Source organism: Sardina pilchardus, chromosome 1 (genome assembly GCF_963854185.1).
Source record: "Sardina pilchardus chromosome 1, fSarPil1.1, whole genome shotgun sequence".
NCBI lineage: Eukaryota > Metazoa > Chordata > Actinopteri > Clupeiformes > Clupeidae > Sardina > Sardina pilchardus.
In genome coordinates this window covers 23,519,346-23,541,578 of record NC_084994.1, presented here as the reverse complement: position 1 = coordinate 23,541,578, position 22,233 = coordinate 23,519,346, and the positions used below count along the sequence as shown (strand labels likewise).

General features: G+C 41.4%; 1 protein-coding gene and 2 long non-coding RNA genes across 3 annotated transcripts; all 3 read left to right on the top strand.

Annotated features, from left to right (window-relative positions):
• Positions 1-11,498: 11,498 nt before the first annotated feature.
• LOC134086873 (uncharacterized) lies at positions 11,499-12,123 on the top strand. The gene is made up of 3 exons (XR_009939773.1): positions 11,499-11,696; positions 11,800-11,928; positions 12,062-12,123. It is a non-coding gene; the product is annotated as an uncharacterized LOC134086873 (long non-coding RNA).
• Positions 12,124-12,211: 88 nt separating this feature from the next.
• On the top strand, positions 12,212-15,346 carry LOC134086841 (uncharacterized). Its single transcript, XR_009939770.1, has 4 exons — positions 12,212-12,260; positions 12,456-12,667; positions 14,935-15,158; positions 15,251-15,346. It is a non-coding gene; the product is annotated as an uncharacterized LOC134086841 (long non-coding RNA).
• Positions 15,347-15,467: 121 nt separating this feature from the next.
• LOC134086745 (caspase recruitment domain-containing protein 8-like) lies at positions 15,468-22,181 on the top strand. The gene is made up of 4 exons (XM_062540052.1): positions 15,468-15,504; positions 20,823-20,926; positions 21,388-21,414; positions 21,581-22,181. Exons 2-4 carry the CDS (start codon positions 20,863-20,865, stop codon positions 21,880-21,882), a joined length of 393 nt encoding a protein of 130 aa, XP_062396036.1. The 5' UTR covers positions 15,468-15,504; positions 20,823-20,862; the 3' UTR covers positions 21,883-22,181.
• Positions 22,182-22,233: the final 52 nt, after the last annotated feature.

Below are 22,233 nucleotides of genomic sequence, written 5' to 3'. Positions count from 1 at the left end.
TGAATAGTTTAGGTTAAAATGTATGACAACCTAGGAAGAACAATACAGGCGAAGAAAGTCTGCGCTCTCTGAGTGCTTTTGTAGTTACTACTGTATTTGTTCCAATGAAATGCCTACAGCTTCGGGGAGCTACATCTTGGAAAATGAGTGCTCCGATGATAGAAGAGAGTCTCTCTACAGAGACTACAGATGAGACCTGTACTTCCTCTGTTATAGCCCCAAAAAAGAGGAAAGAAGTACTTGGAGTAACTGAAAGGTAAGAATTCTGTTTTGATCAAACATATTTACCAACGTGGATGTACAAAATTGAGTTTAAAGTACATTTTGTAAGGTATCAGTTGCACTCTACATTATTAGGATATTGTTGTATTAAATTATGACTGTGCAATTAATCGAATTAATTGATTAATCGTGATTATGACTTCCAACAATGAAAATAGCATAATTGAAATATAATGATTATGATTGCTACATTCAGTTTCATAACAATGCTCTCCTTTTGTCTTGAGTTGTCGTGTTTGTTAACTTTTTACATGTATTTTTTCCTATTAGATTATATTTAACAATCAATTTAAACATTTTAATCACAATTAAAATCACTGAGTAATCATGTTTAATAATCGTGATCTCAATATTGAGGAAAATATAATGATTTTTTACCATAATTGAGTAGCCCTATATTAAATGCATGAAATGAAATGGCCATTACATGGCCACTTCATTTCACATTTTATAGTACAACAATATCCGAATGTTGTACTCCTTTTATTCATTGATACACTGCTGAAGGTTTAATCATGAATTCCATTCCAAAAGGTTCTACCTCATGTAAGGCCATGCACCAAACCTTCCAGTCGAGGGGTTCTTTTTTGCATAAGCTTGCAAAAGATAACTGCAGAGAAAGAATACATAGGGTGCGTTTCATGCAGCGTTTATACGTCCTCCCTCGCTCCTCGATGCCTCGATCCTCACTGATCTACATAAAGAATGATGGGGGGGAAAGAGTGGGATAGTCTATCCAGTGTTAGTTATAGATCAGTGGGAACGCCCCTCGAGGATCGAGCATCGAGGATCGAGGAGGCATGATGAGAGGCACCCATAGTATTCTTAGTAGGTAGCAGTTTCCTTACTTAAGTAAATGATGACCAATTTCAGAAAAAGAGGCTGTGATCAATCAGTTTTAAACGAGGCTGCTTATAGAGTATATATTATACAGTATTATAAACAACATAAACACTGATATCCTGTATATTGAAATCAGACAATGAATTGTAAGGGAAATTTAATGAACAGCCATTAATGGTGAAGGGAAAGAAACCTCAGAGACCAACTAGTACACCCCTATTTATCTCCCGATTGCTCTACGTCTCAAAACATCCTTGCACCATATTCCTGATGGTAACCGCCAATGTGGTCCTTAGTCAATGCAATTACACCTATCGATGCAAAAGTTTTAAAGAGTCACTTCACCCCATAACTCCACCCACTTCACATTTCTGAAAACGGCTTTCAAAATGGGCGAGACGTTCTGAAATTTGGAGAGAGAGTGCAGCACTGCTGCAACCAATCAACCATGGTGATTTCGTGTCAATCTGGGAATGAGTGCTGCAGACATGGCTTATCACAGGTAGGCTAATCAGGGCAGCAGGTGTTGGGGCGTTTCAGTCCTAATTTGTAACGACCTGGTGACGTAGTGTCGGACTAGAAGTGCAGGACAACGTCAGCATTCCAATAGTATGTTGGACCAACATGCCATGGCATGTTTTCAAACGGTAGTATGCGCGAGAGAGCAATATTTCCAATACAAAATCAGACGAAATGTTACTTTTGTCGAGAAACACGATTTTTGTCAATATTAACCCTGGTAATAGTACAGTTCACCACTTATGAGTTTTTTCAATCAATGAACAGCTCAAAAAACCTATTTTAGGGTGCAGTGACCCTTTAAACATCCACATACAGCAAAGCAGATCCCCATCAAAGGAGTAATCTTGTGTAATATACAAATTCAGCTATATACTGTACCTACTTATATTCCCCTGTGGTTAATCTTATGTGGGTAAAACCACCAGAGCCTCAAAAACATGCATGCAGCTTGAGCCATGGGAGCTGCAGGAGTGGCGGGAGCGGGAGCCGCGGGAGCCGCTGGAGCGGCTGGAGCGGGAGTGGCGGGAGCTGCGGAAGCGGCGGGAGCGGGAGCGGGAGCGGCTGGAGCGGAAGTGGGAGCCGCTGGAGCAGCGGGAGCGGCGGGAGCGGCAGGAGTGGCAGAAGTGGCTGGAGTGGCAGGAGCGGCAGGAGCGGCAGGAGTGGGACTTGCTGGAGCGGCTGGAGCGGCTGGAGCGGGAGTGGCGGGAGCGGCGGGAGCGGCTGGAGCGGGAGCTGCAGGAGCAACTGAAGGGGCAGGAGTCGAGTGAGCAGCTGAAGGGGCTGGAGGCGAGTGAGCAGCTGAAGCGGCTGGAGGCGAGTGAGCAGCTGAAGGGGCAGGAGGCGAGTGAGCAGCTGAAGGGGCTGGAGGCGAGTGAGCAGCTGAAGGGGCTGGAGGCGAGTAAACAGCTGAAGGGGCTGGAGGCGAGTGAGCAGCTGAAGGGGCTGGAGGCGAGTAAACAGCTGAAGGGGCTGGAGGCGAGTGAGCAGCTGAAGGGGCTGGAGGCGAGTGAGCAGCTGAAGGGGCTGGAGGCGAGTGAGCAGATGTATGGGCTGGAGCTGCATTTCCAGAGGGAGAGGGCAAAACATCAGTATGTACTCTTTTGATCCTGTAAGGGAAATTTCGTCTCTGCATTTATCCCAACCCGTGAATTAGTGAACACACACAACACACAGTGAACACACAGTGAGGTGAAGCACACACTAACCCGGAGTAGTGAGCTGCCTGCTCAACAGCGGCGCTCGGGGAGCAGTGAGGGGTTAAGTGCTTTGCTCAAGGGCACTTCAGCCATGGACTGGTCGAATCTCGAACTGGCAACCCTCCGGTTACAAGCTCGAAGCCCTAACCAGTAGGCCACGGCTGCCTCAATAGGGTATGCAGGAGAGCTTTCTCACTGTTGGAAGCCCCATCACATGATATTAATTGTATGTCAGCTCAATGTGTAACACATTGCCTATACTATATTGCCTAAAAGTGACTCAGAGAGCAATGAAGCCCCCTCAGGAGCCCTGCTGCCACACAAGCAGGAGATAGATAGGTATCAGTATATAAGTATAAATACTCTTTTGATCCCAGAGGGAAATTTGGTCTCTGCATTTATCCTAATCCAGCCCGAAGCCCAAACCTAAATTGCCATTTCATTTCATGCATTTAGTAGTATTCTTAGTAGGTAGCAGTTTCCTTACTTAAAGGAACCGTATGTAGGAAATGTATTTAAATTAATCATAAAATGGCCCTGATATGTCACTAGACATCTGGAAATCATGCTAATTTCAAATACTTATATCACTGACAACAATAGTCCGGCCAAGATATTTTCATTTAAAAGTGAAGTTGCAGCCCTCAACTGATGTTGATGTTGTTATGTTGTGTTTTGGTTTGATGCGCCGCCCTACACTTATCTACGAATCACAAAGTCAGTAGTATTTCGCCATCCGGGTTGCCAGCTATGCTAGTTACCATAGACAGCTGCAGCTACACAAACGTGTTGGATAAAAAATGTCTAACGTTATGGAACCTAAAAGACCTTGTTATGAATACGAAATACGTCTAAATACAACAAGGATTTAGGAGATTGAGACGGCTGAAAACGGAGAAGAATTTGAAGACAGACACACAGTCAGTGTTGTTAATTTGCTCCTGGACAGGTAAAGATTCATCAGTTTGGCTAACTTACTTGTAGGCTACTGTAAATGGACATTTTAAATAGCCTATTCATGACAGTTGAACAAATTGTGCAAGTTCGTGCAAAGTATGTTGGCCATATGGAGGAGGTGGGTCATTGAATTGAAAAGGTAGGCTAAGGAATTGTTTGGGAAATAAAAGCAGCTAGTATATTGCTAACGTTAGCAATGCATTATCAGAGTTCGTTTCTCTGTTTTTATGCTGAGGAAAACAGCACTTGCCATTGAAAGCTAGCAGCCTAGCTGGCAACCGTGACTCAGAGGGGAGGGGGAGGCGATTCACCGCTCTACAGTATTTTGAAAGTAATTGCAGTACTCGTTTTGGCCAAAATCCTACATACGGTTCCTTTAAGTAAATGATCAATTTCAGAAAAAGAGGCTAGTATGATCAATCAGTTTTAAACGAGGCTGCTACTATAATATATATTATACAGTGTTGTAAACAAACACTGATACTGTATAGGCCTATTGAAACCAGACAATAAATTGTAAGGGAAATTTAATGAACAGCCATTAATGGTGTACAGGAAGGGAAGAAACCTCAGAGATCAACTAGTACATTCCTTTTTTAAAAGTATATTTTTTGGCCTTTTTGCCTTTATTAGTATAGGACAGTGAAGAGGTAGACAGGAAACAAGTGGGAGAGAGAGATGGGGCGGGATCGGGACATGACCGCAGGCCGGATTCGAACCTGGGTATCCGTGGGCATTCGGACCCGTAAATGGTATGGACGCTGTAGCCTGCTGTGCCAAAGCACCCCCTACAAGTACAATCCTATTTATCTCCCAATTGCTCTACATCTCAAAACATCTTTGCTCCTATTCCTGATGGTAACCGCCAATGTGGTACTTGTAGTCAATGCAATTACACCTATCAATGCAAAAGTTTTAAACATCCACATACAGCAAAGCAGATCCCCATCAAAGGAGTAATCTCTTGTAATACAAATTCAGCTATATACTGTACCTACTTACATTCCCCTGTGGTAAATCTTATGTGGGTAAAACCACCAGAGTCTTCAAAACACGCATGCAGGACCCGCGGGAGCTGCAGGAGCCGCGGAAGCCACTGGAGCCGCGGGAGCGGCAGGAGCGGCTGGAGCGGGAGTGGGAGCGGTGGGAGCAGCGGCAGCGGGAGCGGCGGGAGCGGCGGGAGCAACTGGAACGGGAGCTGGAGTGCTTTTCTAGTTACTACTGTATTTGTTCCAATGAAAAGCCTACAGCTTCGGGGAGCTACATCTTGGAAAATGAGTTCTCCGATGATGTCATGTGCGTTAACTTTTTACATGTATTGTTTCCTGTTAGATTATATTTAACAATCAATTTAAACATTTTAATCAAAAATAAAATCACTGAGTATTCACGTTTAATAATCGTGATCTCAATATTGAGGAAAATAATTGTGATACTGATTTTTACCATAATCGAGCAGCCCTATATTAAATGCATGAAATGAAATGGCCATTACATGGCCATTTCATTTCACATTTAATAGTACAACAATATCCTAATCAGGGTTTCCCCCAGAAAATTTGTTAGTTAAGGTGGTGTCTGACCAGGGGAAGGGGGCGTCGCCGTAGCGTCCTCGCCGCATCGCCGCCACTGCCCTACGATGGGGGGGGTCGAGACTGTTGGTTTAACTGTAGCCGAGACCGAGTGACAACGACCGAGTCTTTTAGGAAGCAAGTCTGAGTCAAGACTGAGTCTTAAAGGAGTCTAGGCCGCACCAAGACCAACCAAAGAAAGGGGTTTTCATAATTTACATCACCAAGGATCATATAACAGTTCAATTCCCAAAGGGTAGAGAGGGGATTGTTGGCTACAGGAGCAGTCTAGCACACACTTGTCTAAATAACTTCTTTTCTGATTTACTTTAAGACAAGGAGGTCAGCTGAAGTAAAAATGTAGTAGGCTGTCAACATTTCATTGTTGAAAATGTTGAATTTTGACACTAGTGACAGCAATATACCTGGATTTCACATTCATTGTATCAGATTTAATTGTATCAGCAACCGATTAAATATCATTAACACAATTTAGACAATATTATACCTTAAAAGTGTAAGTTTACAACTCCAATACAGGGCCTTTTGTATCTTTCAAAACGTTTGCACTGCTCAGCATAGCACCATAGGATATATTTTAAAGCCAGTCAATATTATAATATTCTATTAAAACCAAGAATATTTGTAATGGTGGATATTTTAGAATATACCATGAAATAAAGATGAAACTGTATGAAAATGTAACATTGTGACTGTATGGTAAAGTTAGTGAATTGTGATTTAGTAGCCTGAAGCTGCAATTCTTTGATTGAAGCTGATATTGTGCGTGCCTGTTGCTCATATAGCCTAAGAGAGCCGGAACGTTTTTAATGCTTTTTAAAACATAATTAGCGAGATCGTACCGCATTGAACGCTAATATTTTGTCATTAGCAACCAAATCTGTCATCTGTCAAATACAGTTGCATGTTCAGCTCTGAACAAAAACATTCAGGAATTATTTCTACAAAACAGAAACGTGCGTCCCGCCCGGTCGGGATGAATGAAACTGGCATGGGAGACAAGAGGCTACAGTTTAAAGTTTAAACTAGCCTGTGTAAACCTCCGACAATTTCAGTATTTCACAACACGTGAATGAATAGCCGTCACAAGTTGTTGTTAGCTGTAGGCTAGATGGCACAAGTGTTTGTCACAACAAATTACAAGATGCAGTGGGCTATGCATTCATAGTAGACGAGTGATTAAAAAAAAGATAAAGCGCTCAAAAGTGTTATGCCGCTCATCCCACACATTTGGTAGATTCAACGGAGAACCATTCCTGTGAGAGTCGTCAAATCTAGCTAGGTTTAGGCTATTTGTGTTCGCAGTCACTCTGAGATATGCGTGGCAGTGGCACCTGACCTGATATCAAATACTCATGCTGAATGAGCGCGTCGCCTGTGCGCACAGGCCAACTCGATTTGAAAAAGTTTCTCTTTTTTATGCGTTCTACAGAGAAGGGAGCGGCTACGGTTTGGAATGACATGGAGAAAACATGTCCGTTGTTTGAATGACAACATGTGTTTTAGGGACTAGCTTGGAATTTGAGAACCAGCGCTGTCCACTGACTTCATTTGATTTTGTATGTTGTGCGTTCACGCTGCACCTCGCTGCGTGCTCCACTCGTATTCAGATGAAACAAATATCTAAGCATTTAGATTGATTGAAATTCTTCTGTTCTGGAAAGTTACGTTTCAAAATAAAGAGCATGTTTGAGACTGGCAGTCCGATTTTTAAAAATTTTTTTTTTTTTTTTTTTCATTCTCTGGTTCAAAAGATCTCATGGGCCAGATGTTTTTTGCTTGCGGGCCGCATCTGGCCCGCGGGCCGCCTATTGCCGACCACTGCTATACATAATATATTTATTTATTTATTTATTGAAGACGCTAGTTAAGGCGGCAGCCCTCTGTTGTTAAGGCGGCCGCCTTAGCAGGAAAGCGCTGCGGGAAACCCTGTCCTAATGTTGTAGTCCTTTTATTCATTGATACACAGCTGAAGGTTTAATCATGAATTCCATTCCAAAAGGTTCTACCTCATGTAAGGCCATGCACCAAACCTTCCAGTCGAGGGGTTCTTTTTTGCATAACTGCAGAGAAAGAATAGGTAGCAGGTTCCTTACTTAAGTAAATGATGACCAATTTCAGAGAAAGAGGCTGTGATCAATGAGTTTTAAACAAGGCTGCTTCTAGAATATATATTATACAGTATTATAAACAACATAAACACTGATATCCTGTATATTGAAATCAGACAATGAATTGTAAGGGAAATTTAATGAACAGCATTAATGGTGAAGGGAAAGAAACCTCAGAGACCAACTAGTACACCCCTATTTATCTCCCAATCGCTCTACATCTCAAAACATCCTTGCTCCTATTCCTGATGGTAACCGCCAATGTGGTCCTTAGTCAATGCAATTACACCTATCGATGCAAAAGTTTTAAAGATCCACATACAGCAAAGCAGATCCCCATCAAAGGAGTAATCTTCTGTAATATACAAATTCAGCTATATACCTACTTACATTCCCCTGTGGTAAATCCTATGTGTGTAAAACCACCAGAGCCTTCAAAACACGCAGAGAGCTGCAGGAGCGGCTGGAGCGGAAGTGGCAGGTGGCGCGAAAGCAGCTGAAGTGGCAGGTGGCGCGAGAGCAGCTGAAGGGGCATGAGGCGAGTGAGCAGCTGAAGGGGCAGGAGGTGAGTGAGCAGCTGAAGCGAATGCAGGAACAGCTGAAGAGGCTGAAGCGGCTGCAGGAACAGCTGAAGGGGCTGGAGGCGAGTAAACAGCTGAAGGGGCTGGAGGCGAGTGAGCAGCTGAAGGGGCTGGAGGCGAGTGAGCAGCTGAAGGGGCTGGAGGCGAGTGAGCAGCTGGAGGCGAGTGAGCAGCTGAAGGGGCTGGAGGCGAGTGAGCAGCTGAAGGGGCTGGAGACGAGTGAGCAGCTGAAGGGGCAGGAGCTGCTGATCCAGAGGTAGAAGGCAAAATATAAGTATATACTCTTTTGATCCTGTAAGGGACATTTCGTCTCTGCATTTATCCCAACCCGTGAATTAGTGAACACACACAACACACAGTGAACACACAGTGAGGTGAAGCACACACTATCCCGGAGTAGTGAGCTGCCTGCTCAACAGCGGCGCTCGGGGAGCAGTGAAGGGTTAAGTGCTTTGCTCAAGGGCTCCCAGAGAGGTCTCTGCATTTATCCTAATCCAGCCCGAAGCCCAAACCTAAGTTACATTGCCATTTCATTTCATGCATTTAATAGTATTCTTAGTAGGTAGCAGTTTCCTTACTTAAGTAAATGATTACCAATTTCAGAAAAAGAGGCTATGATCAATCAGTTTTAAACGAGGCTGCTACTAGAATATATTATACAGTATTGTAAACAAACACTAACAAACACTGATACTGTATATTGAAATCAGACAATGAATTGTAAGGGAAATTTAATGAACAGCCATTAATGATGTACAGGAGGGGAAGAAACCTCAGAGATCAACTAGTACATTTCTATTTATCTCCCAATTGCTCTACATCTCAAAACATCCTTGCTCCTATTCCTGATGGTAACCGCCAGTGTGGTACTTGTAGTCAATGCAATTACACCTATCGATGCAAAAGTTTTAAACATCTACATACAGCAAAGCAGATCCCCATCAAAGGAGTAATCCCATGTAATATACAAATTCAGCTATAAACTTACATCCCTGTGGTAAATCTTATGTGGGTAAAACCACCAGAGCCTTAAAAATACACAGAGAGCTGCAGGAGCGGCGGAAGCGGCTGGAGCAGCTGATCCAGAGGTAGAAGGCAAAGTATAAGTATATACTCTTTTGATCCTGTAAGGGACATTTCGTCTCTGCATTTATCCCAGCCCGTGAATTAGTGAACACACACAACACACAGTGAACACACAGCGAGGTGAAGCACAAACTATCCCGGAGTAGTGAGCTGCCTGCTCAACAGCGGCGCTCGGGGAGCAGTGAGGGGTTAAGTGCTTTGCTCAAGGGCACTTCAGCCATGGACTGGTCGAACCTCGAACTGGCAACCCTCCGGTTACAAGCTCGAAGCCCTAACCAGTAGGCCACGGCTGGGTATGCAGGAGGGCTTTCTCACTGTTGGAAGCCACATCACATGATATTAATTATATGTCAGCTCAATGTGTAACACATTGTCTATACTGTATTGCTTAAAAGTGACTCAGAGAGCAATGAAGCCCCCTCAGGAGCCCTGCTGCCACACAAACAGGAGATAGATAGGTATCAGTATATAAGTATAAATACTCTAGAGGGAAATTTGGTCTCTGCATTTATCCCAATCCAGCCCGAAGCCCTAACCAGTAGGTCACGGCTGCCCCCTAAACTAAATGATGTGTTTAATGTTTAAAGTTACTTCTCTGCCATCTGCAATTTAATTTTGTAGTGATGTGCAGTACATAATAGTACATCAATGTTAAGTTTTCATCGGGGACCGGCGTCTGTCTGTTTGTCAGTAAGATAACTCAAAAAGTAATGGATGGATTTTGATGTAATTTTCAGGGAAGGTCAGAAATGACCCAAGAAAGACACAATTTTACCTAAACATTTAATAATTCTGCATATACAGTTGAGGCCAAAATGATTAGCCCCCCTTGTGAAATCAGACATACTGTAATCCTTCGTTTATACATGAAAATGACCATTTCCAAAAATGTGCCTAGTTTATTACAAAAGAGCAAAGACAGTATGCCCACAAAGTTTGATGATCATTTTTTACTCATGCTCTGATTTGTGACCAGAAAAGGAAGAATTGTTCAAAACTAGATGCACTGCATAGCGGTAATATGACGGCCGCTCAGTTCTGCACATTCTCTCCACAAAAATAAATTACACTTGTCAAGTTTCTTGTATCTCCGATTGGTACAATATTTAAGCAATAAGCTCCGAGAGGCCGTTCTTTATACTGTATAATCGAACAGCTAAGGGGCCTTGTTGTTGTTGGGCACGACGCGAAGCGGAGTACTGTAATGATGCCTTGCACAGCTGTTCTACAGACTGTGAAGCATCTTGAAATTACAGTATAGCCTTTCTCCATATTATAGGCCTCAATGATTTTCTTTCTGAGGTCCAGACAGAATTCCTTCATCTTCACCACGCCTGTAAAGGCAGTCCCCTCTCAGACAGGTGTTCAAGTGCCTGTAGGCCTGTTCCTTGAAGTCTTTAGGGAAACAATCAATGCTGATTGGATGTTCAGGTGTTGTCTGGAAACTAACAGACTGCAAAGGTTCAGCTTGAAAGGTGACAGGTTGGTCGTGTGTGTTTAAAAGCAAAAAAATCATATGGGGGAAAATCATTTTAACCACTCCACTTTTCACACAATTTGAGATTAAGCATTCCTAATAATAATATTAACACTCCAAAATGCACCAGATTCTACATAATAACACTGGTGAGTGTTTGATTTTGAAAATTTAATCAGGGATGAACATTTAAGGGAGAATTTTAGAGTAATGTTCCAAAATTTCAGGGGGGGCTAATAATGTTGGCCTCAACTGTATGTAACATGCAATAAAAACAAGGGTTGGTCATAATTCATACTCTGGCATATTGACTGTTGCCTGATGCCTTTAGTTCTTCCCTCCTGCATGTTCTCATCATACTCACTGGATGTTAGGCCGCAGTCACCCATGTTCAGATCGGACGATAGCTTCCAGAGTCAGCCTGGACCCTCAGGAGTAAGAAGTGAAGCAAAGAGATTCAGGTGAAAGTTTTATCATTGGTTTCACCTCTTGTCCATTTTTTATTCATTAGCCAAGTGTTTGTCTTATGCATTTTGTCTCACGATTTGAGTCTTAGCCATTTCTCTTTTACTTTAATTAAAAAGGGAAAACAGAGTAATGAACTGCAATTCAAACTGTATGTGGATAGTACTTGATTTTTTAGTATGTCTTTGCTGAATCTCACCTGTCACCTGGAACACTCTAGATCAGAGGTTCTCAACATTTTTGGGGCTAAGGGACACCAAAGACTACACCAAAATGCCAAGGCACACCGGCTTTTGGTTACTGATTGTAGAGTATGTCACACACATGCCCTCTAGCCTATTTCAAAAATCTGTATAAATGCATTGGGTTCCTCAAAATTCCACCCCATACCTCACTTTGCCTCACAGCACCTGTTGAGAACCACTGTTCTAGACAACTGATACTGTACACAATAAAAGCAAAGTAAATCCAGAGCCCCACCCCCCCTAACAGACTATGCCGGCAGTTTATGAACATGCAGATGAGCAAGGATGATGATGATGATGATGATGATGATGATGGTGGCAAATCCAGGGCAAAGACAGGTATAATCTCATCAAAGCATTTGTCCACAGTTATGTCCCGGTAACCATTGTACAGTACATCATCAGTTGAACTGCACTCATACTAGAATACGTTCTTTGGCAGAGGTGTCTCTATCATCTGAAGAAGGAAGTGATTGTCTTGAACCTCAAGAGATTGATGGGCCTTTCAAAATCAAGACCAATGACTATGATGAAGGTGGTGGTGATTGTGGTGGTGATGACGACGGTGATGGTAAATCCAGTCCAGAGACAGGTATAATCTCATGAACTGTTCTGCATCTGTCCAGAATCATGACCAAGTAATGTGCCCATTGTACATGATGACAAATTGAGTTAAACCCAGATTGTAATATGTTCCCTTACAGAGTGTTCTGGAGAAGTCTCTGCTGAAAAAGAATTTGAGAGCATTAGTGACAGATGTGTTGTAGAGGTAAGCATTTTGTAATCTTACATAACCCATCTGCTGAGTAATTCACATATGTTTGTATATTACTCTTACTGATTTATTTTGATTCAGGTTTTCACACCAGAATGCTGTCCAAACAATGATAGGAGATCATACAGGTTGAGTTATCCTTTGAAAGGAACATTATGTTACAAGTATTATTTTGTGCTTGGTTGTGAAATGTGAAGATTATTCTTAGATATGATATAATTCTTAATTCAAAATATAGCTCAAGCATCTTGTTCAGTTGGGGGTACCAACTTTAAGTATACTTAAATGTTTAATGAGCACTGCTGGATGGCTTTCCTCTCCAGATTCATTTGCTCCTCAGAGGGTCTGTTTCAGTGCTGGTACACAGGACTGGTGTTCAAGATGGAGACAGTGGGTGAAGTGCAGTACCAAACAGAATCATGGAACTGTGTACAGCTAGTCGATGGCTATGTACCAGCAGGACCCCTGTTTGATATTAAATGTCCACAAGGCACTCTGTCACAGTTACACTTCCCACACTGTGAGATTTCTTCTGGTAAGTACAAATAAAATGGTTATCTCCTTATTAAACACACAAATTCCCTTGTTTGCTGTAGCTACAGGCTAATCTAAACATTGATGAGAAAATCTAGTCCTGAAAATGTATTATTGCCATGTGGTCAAAAGTATTAAATTTATTCAGTTAAAGGTGGGGTAGGAGTATTTTCTAACATATTGCTTGAAATATTCTTCCATTGCAACCAATTAATTAAACATTTTGACACAAAAATGAAAAGTTTTAGTGGCCTTTAGAACGAACAATCCAGGAAAAACATTATCCAATCATACTGAACGGACTGTTAACGATGATTGGATTCTGATGCATCTATTAAATGGCAATCTGCTCCTCCCCCCTGCTCGTGAACGAGCATTGCACGTTCCTGTACTTTGGAGGCGTGGCATCGGGGGGAAGTCTGAAGAAAGGAGTTGGGACTTTTGACCTGTGTATTTTCAAAATGCAGCTTTTCTGGAATCGTTTTCCAGGATCTCCTTCCCTACTTTTAAAGGTGGGGTATGGGATTCGCAAAACGGCTGGTAGATTTTGAAAATACACAATTCAAATAGTCCTACCCTCTTTCCTCCAAGCTGGCCCTAACTCCACCCATTCGAAGAACATGGACACGCACTCATGTGGTGAGCGAAAATTCAGATGCGCAAGAGTGAGCCAGGCTAGGCACTCATGGCAGGGGTAGAGCTGTAAAATATGAAAAGCGAGCCCTGGCGTCTGTACAGCACATACAAGCTCTAGTCTCCATACATACATACATACAATCACTCACCTCAGCTTCCTCCAAGCAGGTTAGTTAGCTAGCTAGTTCTACGTTCTTTATTCACCCCCAAAAGGGTTGTAGTAAAGTTTAGTTCTACAAATGCCCGAAGGTGCATGATTTTAATGAAATATAGTAGGCTATTGCAAAAGCACTAGGGGTGTAAAAATTAACCGATACGTATCGGTAATCATTCGGAACGTTAACAACGTGAGTGCATCGGTAGGCAAACCCCTGGATCGGTTTAAATGTACTGTGAATCGATAGATAAATCGATTTTAAAATGACGAATCGGAAAACTAACATTACAAGTTATGATACTTTCAAAATCATAGACCGACCGTGATTTGCTAACACACCAGAGCGTCTAGCTTCTCCAACGAGGGTACTGTAAGTAGCGTCATTGCTAGACAGTGGCAGCAACAAACTAGTTGTCAAGTTTAGTGAAATGCAGATAACGCTGACGTTAACGTGTGTTGCAGTATCCTGAACGAAGACATACAGTATATTCAGTCGTAAGCACAAGCCTAAAAAACTAGCTTCATAGGTTACAACAAACACCCTTTGTCATCCTCCTGCATTCCCCTTTCCCCGTGTCTCCCCAAATGCTTCGGTGCCTTACTGTATGTTCGGTGCACGTCTGAAAGTTGACTGAGGAGGAGGGAGGGTAGTGCCTACCTGTCATGTGTTGAACGCGGTTCTCACAACGTGCGTTAGTAGCCTCCTTATTTATGAAAGGTAATCCAGACAGACACTCTTTCCCAAGAGCTACAGCTACATCACATCGTTTTTAACTATTGTGATTGGTTCAGCAGCTAAGTATAGGGTGATATGAATGTATCTCTATTAATTGGCCGAGTGATTTCGTTTAGAGGCATTTGGCCACGTTCTTATTATCAAAATGTTTGTTCAGTCTTTCAATCCAGTCAATCAAGTCTTTTGGAAAAAATGTAATTAATGACATGCAATTGTAACTTTTCTCATGCCATTTAAAGTAGCAGAAAAAAAAAAAAAAAACTGCAGTATGGAAAATAAAATGAGATTAAGAACTATATTGCATTTTGGGGCCTATTACTGCATCGTATCGAATCGTTTCGCATCGTATCGAATCGCACTGAATCGTTCTGTATTAAACCGCATCGGCTGTGAATCGTATCGTAGCTTTATGAATCGATTCGAATCGTCTTAAAAGGGAGAGATTCACACCCCTAAAAAGCACCAAAAACTCTAAAACAACGATGCTTTTTAATACCCCCAAATAACATTTGATAAATTAACCTTAAATTTTTCAGTAGCCATAGGTGTGTATATTTGAACAGAATCATGGTTTGGTTCTTACCGGGGCTTTTACCTCCTGAAATATTCAATTTTGTTTGCCATGTTCGGAGTGTAGTGCTGGCCTGGTGGTTCGCCTATTCCATTGGAGCTCCAAGCAGTTTTTTACCTTATATGTTATATGTTGATCTTGAATTTGACCACACAACTTTTGCATCAGGGAAAGGATGCTTGTCAGTAATTCACATCAGTGACTCTGGAGAATCCAAAATACTTGATCCACACGAGATAACCGACATTCATGTGGTTCTAAATATCAGTGGATGCTCTGAATATGGCTTGATAAAGAAGGAACACTCCCCGATCCATGGACTTGTGTTGCTATTCCTACAGCAGTCTACACTGAATGTTCTGCTGTTGCCAAAGAATGTTGATATTTCCGAGGTAGGTACAACACTGCCCTTCATGAACTGTGTTTTGAACTAGTTGTGATTTGAAAATATAGATTTTTAATGTGTGGTAATGTTCATCAACAGGTATATCAGAAAAGGAGGGAGAGGATTGAACCAGAGGAAGAAAGATATGTGGAAACGACATCAAACTGCACACTGGTTCCTGAAGAGAAATACTGCCTTACATGTGATCCAAAACATGTTATAGAGCCTGAGGTACATATTTCAAGTAGTAACTGATTATAGTTGTAACTTTCCTAATCGTTATGTCAGTATTAAAAAAAATTCTTCCAACAGACAGCCTCATTTGTTGACTATGACTACAACAAGAACTACATTAGGGGTGTCGCGATTTACCGGTATTATGATAACCGCGATGATAAAATTTGAAAATATGAATATCATATAAATATTGTATAAACGATATTATCGTATGACACAATCGTCTTTACATAAAAAGGCTTTTCGTGCTTGTTGTTTCTCCATTTATCTCTCTAGCTCTTTCTCTCTCTCTCTCTCTTCCTCCCTCCAAACAGTCACACACGCAACTGTGGTCCGTGTTTGTTGACATTTTTTCCTGCTCGCTCCGGTAGCCTACAGCTGCTAACTTATAGCGAGATATCGATCAACTTTTTTCCCCAGCCAAAAAAGTGTCAATTGTAACTTGGTGATGATCAGCTGATCAGCTGATCATGCACATTAGTGCAGCGTTTCTCAAACTACACTGTAAAAAAATTCCCTGTAAAATCACGGTATGTTACTGGCAGCTGTGGTTACCTGTAATCTACTGTTTTTTTACGGTAATTTTCCAACTACAGTATAATACTGTTTAATATATCACAGTACACGGCAATATTTACACAGTAGTAGTACCGTAAAGTTACAGTACTCTACAAAATGTACACAGTACTAGTACTGTTAAAATAACACTACTCTACAGCATTTTCACAGTACTTGTATCGCTTAATTTTTATATACACTACTGAAAATAAGAGCAGCCCAAACAAGATGTCATTTAAAAGCTTTTTTATTAAATACAGTAAACAATATTAACATTTTAATTCATACAACTCACTTTCAATTCATACAACATCTGCGCACCTATGATACATGAAAATGAACACCAGGCAGTGTAACTGGTGTGTGTGTGTGTGTGTGTGTGTGTGTGTGTGTGTGGACAGGATGAGAAAGCTTAGACACCCAAACCAGACTGGAGCCACTTGTGAATAACCTGTAACACAGATACATAAAATGTAGGCTAGGGTTTTATTACAGCAGACAAAGGCATTTATGTATGTTGATATTTACCTTCACTACATCCTGAACTGGTAACACCAGTTACAGAAGCATATGGCTATTTTTTATTATTAATGTGTGGACCAAAAGTCAAATAAATAAAATGTAAAACTGTATAGCTTACTTTACTTGGGTGGCAGGACAGAATGAGAAAGCGTAGACACCCAAACCAGACTGGAGCCACTTGTGAATAACCTGTAACACAGATACATAAATGTACATTTCAGAGAGCTTTTGAGGTAGAAGGTGGGTTTTATTACAGCAGACAAAGGCATTTATGCATGTTGACATTAACCTTCACTACATCCTGAACTGGTAACACCAGCTACAGAGGCATATGGTTATTTTTTATTATTAATGTTTAGACCAAAAGTGAAATAAATCAAATGTAAAACTGTATAGCTTACTTTACTTGGGTGGCAGGACAGGGTGAGAAAGCGTAGACCCCCAAACCAGACTGGAGCCACTTGTGAATAACCTGTAACGCAGATACATAAATGTACATTTCATTAGAGAGCTTTTGAGGTAGGTGGGTTTTATTACAGCAGACAAAGGCATTTATGCATGTTGACATTTACCTCCACTTCATCCTGAACTAGTAACACCAGTTACAGAGGCATATGGTTATTTCTATTTTTATTATTAATGTTTAGACCAAAAGTCAAATAAATCAAATGTAAAACTGTATAGTTTACTTTACTTGGGTGGCAGGACAGGATGAGAAAGTGTAGACCCCCAAACCAGACTGGAGCCACTTGTGAATAACCTGTAACGCAGATACATGTACATTTCATTAGAGAGCTTTTGAGGTAGAATATGGGTTTTATTACAGCAGACAAAGGCATTTATGCATGTTGACATTCACCTCCACTCCTGAACTAACACCAGTTACAGAGGCATATGGTTATTTTTATTATTAATGTGTGGACCAAAAGACAAATAAATCAAATGTAAAACTGTAGCAGCTATAGCTTACTTGGGTGGCAGGACAGGATGAGAAAGCGTAGACCCCCAAACCAGACTGGAGCCACTTGTGAACCTGTAACGCAGATACATAATGTACATTTCATTAAAGAGCTTTTGAGGTAGAAGGTGGGTTTTATTACAGCAGAAAAAGGCATTTATGCATGTTGACATTTACCTCCACTTCGTCCTGAACTGGTAACTTTAACGCTATCGTTAGTTAACAAGCTAACGCTAGCTAACAAGCTAACGCAAACCAACTTTTGTTGTTCACAGGCTAACGCTAGCTAACGCTAGCTAACAAGCTAACGCAAGCCAACTTTTGTTGTTCACAGGCAAACACATTACGTTAGCGTTAAACCAAATTAAACTTTGCTCATTTTAAACTCTGAGTTTAGCTTTAATTAAAAAGGTAACAAAGCCCAAGTTGGACAGGATTTAGCCCTGTTTAAAGTGAGCTAAATTAGCTTGCGCAGGCTAGACGTAGCTGGCGTGTAAATATGAGCAATATCTGCCGGCCAGCAAATCTTCGGATAATATCAGCAAATAAAGCTAGCAGCTAGATAAGTAGGTAACTTGTGTTATGGAAGTACGTTTTCACTGAGTAGACTAGGTAACTGCATGAATAAAGCATATAGGAGCATACCGTAAAACTTCAAACAATAGCCGAGTCCCAAATAGACGCATGTCTCTTTTAAACGCCCGGTGTGACTACAGATTTGGGGTTATAGGCCGGTCTCCAACAGAAGCCTGGTCTGTTTTTTTAGTTTCGAGTTGTATTTACTCTTCTTATACCCGTCAGATCGTCTGGTGGTGGTGATCATCGATGGTACAGATTGCGCACACTAAATGTATAATTGCATGACTGCGGAGGTGAAAGCCAGCTATAGAGTTCCAAATTCTTAACTTTTTTCGACATTGGCCTATGTCCTGCATTATTTAATTAATGCCATTTTGTTAAATTTGCGCACTAGACAACATATTCTATCACGAACTTTCTTTGTTTAGTTTCACTTTCTCTCGTTTCTCCACGTTTCTCCGCGTTTCTCTCAATACCATGGCGGAAAAGAAAAAGACTTGATTTAAATGACATTTAAGCTGACAGTTGTCAAATTTGCCTAACAAAATTCGGGAGAAGCAGCGGCAAGATATTTCTCGGTTGATCCAAAGAGGGTGCGTAAAGGCTGAGCTGTAACGTCTGTCTCCAAAGAGGGAGAGCCCTGCGCATCTGGTCGGGAGCTGCGCAAGCAAGGCAGGCAAGTGGAGGAGAGCGACGAGGAGGAATTCGCAAATCAACTTGTAGCCTAGTTGAGGATCACGGTGATAGCGATTAATAGGATCATTTTTAATCACACGATTGCAGTTGTTTTACAGGGTAGCATTCATTCTTTATTGTTGATGTATTATCAGGGGCAACAAGTTCACAGGCTCGATGGTAACTTGAATTGTTCAGCCCGCTGTCACATCGTTTCGTTATTTTAAGCTGCCAATAATTTAAGACATAGCCTATTATAGTAGGCTAGTTCTAATATGATCTGATTTGTGAAACACATTCGAATTATAGGCTAAATAAATAAATATAGCCTACCCTACTATAATGTGGTAACCTCCTGTTGTCATGCTTTCTGTCTGCTTATGCTATTGGGTAGTTATCTCTAATCCTACAATAAACCTACACTCAACTAACACCACTAAATTAAACGCCTGTCTCATATAGACGCCTGTCTCAAATACACGCCGGTGCATTTTGGCAATTTGGCAAAATAAAAGCCCGGGCTATTGTTTGGAGTTTTACGGTACTTACAGTGAGCCTTCAGCAGCACTTCAACTAGAAAACTGAAGAAGCTGTGAGAATTTCCAGAAGTCGAACCTCTTCTACGGCTGATGCTGCTTTCCTACAGTAGTTACTGTTTATGCTCAACAACACACAGTCTTACAGTAATACAGTATTTCCACAGTAGTTGACTGTGTTGTGGAAAAACAGTAGCATGCTGTTGCAAAATTGCTGTTAATTAACAGCAATTTTTTACAGTGTATGGGCCGCGCAAGGTGGAGACTGCTGGTCCGCGAGATGGAGTGAAATTAGGACCGGTGCGTCACCTGATAATTTGCTGCGCAATTGATCAAACAACCGCGGACCGACAGAAAAAGAAAGCAAACGTTTCTGCACTCAGGAGGAAATGCTGGCTAATTCGATGTGATTAAACAGACACAGGCTACAATTAAGTGGTGGCATTCATTGAATGCATGCGTGTGCGCGTTTTCGTGACAGAAACTGAAACTAACGTAACGTTGGTGGCAAAGCTCCGCTTCAACCTGTCGGAAGGCTATTTAATTATTTAACAACATTTAATAGAACAACGTGGATTCTCGTTCCATAAAAACAGAGCAGAGACTGTAGGCCTACAATACATTATTTAGCATTGAGTATTGCTTAGTCAAATTTGAATACCGTATAACATGGTCAGAAGATTGTAGCCTTTCATCTAAAGATCTCCAGATTTACGCCTATCTGCATGGCCGTTTACCATGAACAAAAGTTGGTATTGTGTTTCCTGAATCCTTATATTCAGGCATTCAAAATAAATGTCATTATAAACCATATCAATTTGTTCTCCATTTGCCTACCAGAGTATGATGCTTGCATGAGGGAAACATCCCAAAACAACAGCACCCATATTTTGCTGTTGTTTTCAGAAGTATCTCATGCAACGGCAATGAACTATTACAATCATATCTTATAGTAAAGCAGGCCTCTGATGTGCATAGAACATGTGCATATGTGCATGTGCATAGTTTTCACAAACTTCTTGTGAACAATTTTCACACTTTAAGACATCAGTTCTCAGGTGATAAGCCTAGTGTTAGAATTAGAAGGCTAGTTGTTGTAGATATTCTCTGTAAAGCAGGGTCTTCAGGAGTTTCAAAGATGGAGAGGGATGTCCCTGCTCTAGTAGGCACTGGTAGCTCGTTCTTTCAAATAGTATGTTAAGCAGCCGGAATTTCAAAATGTTCATGCTCTATTTTTTGTCCAAATGATGTCTGTCTATATCGTCCTTGCACTTGGAGAAAACGGAAATGTTTCATTTGTCCCGTGTTTCAATCATCCCGGTTGTACCTACTCATTGAATCAAAAGCTTTACTTTGTTAAAAGTCTAACAACCTGTTAAAATATACCAGAAAATTGTGTCTAGCTCATCATTTTCTGTCTGGGGGAGAGCCCCCAGACCCCCCACGGACCTGTCCCACCCACTCTCAAAAAGCCTCCGATGCCAATGCATTGACATCTTTTCATCTTTTTTTGCTATAGATATCGTGATAATATCGTTATCGTGATATTTTTTGACATGATAATCGTATTGTGAAATTTTGATATCGTGACACCCCTAAACTACATCCCAACATTTCAGGTTGAGTTATGTGGACATGTCAAGGTTATGATCATTCTGAAAGAACACGGCAAGGATCAACTTGTATGGAACCGTACTGTAAAGCTATCAGGTATGCCGTTGTACAAGTACCTAAAAGTACATTTACATCCTTCTCTACAGAAATTACTCCCACAGCAGTTGAACAAAGCCTTTTCTGAGTATCAGCATTTGTGCATAGACAGGTGGTTAATACACCCCACTCATCATTAGATTGCCTGCAATTTATTGCTTATTAACCAAGGTTTAAACTTTCATTTTGCACAATGTCTTCAGCAATAGGGTTGATACACTGGGCCAAGCTATACAGTTATTTTTCTTCACTGTTCTTTACGACTAAAACTGATTCAATGGGCTATTGGCCACTACAGTTACTAGATATTTATTGCACAAACTGCACACAGGAAATTACTCTAAGCCGTTGAAAATAATTGACACAATATCCAGGTTCATTATCACCAGACACTGTAGTTACAGGAACTAGAGAGTAAATCAAGCACAAAGTAAGGTTTAATATTTGTTCTTCCCTTTTAGGTTCACAGACAGAAAGAAACCAGATAGGTAAATACTTTTTTCTTCAAGGTATTAATAAGGAGTTTACTTGATTGTGAATAATAATGAACTATGTCAATTGCAAAAATCATGTTGGAGATGGGGAGTCATTTGTACCCAGCAAATTTATCCAAAGTATTTACTATTCTTTTAATTCTCCTTGTTAACTTATCAGACTCCAGCCCTTCAAGCCAGTACACACCACGTGGTCAGGATTTTTTCCAAAAGTATAAGGCTGACCTGGAGATCCGGCTGCAGATCCTGGGTCCCTTTTTGGCCCAGCTTCAAAAAATGAAAGTCATCACTGGTGCAGAGAGGGAGCTGCTGAATAGCAAACCCACAGACACAGAGAAGAACCACACTCTGCTGACCATTCTTCAGAGAAGAGGAGGCAAAGCCCAGGAGATGTTCTACCAGGCCCTGAAGGAGGAGGACCCACTGCTAGTGGAGGACCTGGAGACACCAAATGAGCTCTGAGTCATGGCATTTACCTTATTCACGCGGCGGCCATTTTGTAGGGATGTCCCGTGCCTACTGGTTAGGGCTTCGATTCCCGACCAGTCCACGGTTGAAGTGCCGCTGTTGGGTAGACGGCTCACTGCTCTGGGTTAGTGTGTGCTTCACCTCACTGTGTATTGACTGCATGCTGTGTGTGTTCACTAATTAACAAATTTGGATAAATGCAGAGACCGAATTTCAGATCAAAGAAGTATATATACTTATAGTATACTTATATCACCGGTGGTATGCGAGCTGCTTCTAGGGGGTATGCGAGATGAAAAGGGCTATGGCGGAAAGGTGCTAAAAATGAACTTTTCAAATTTTCTG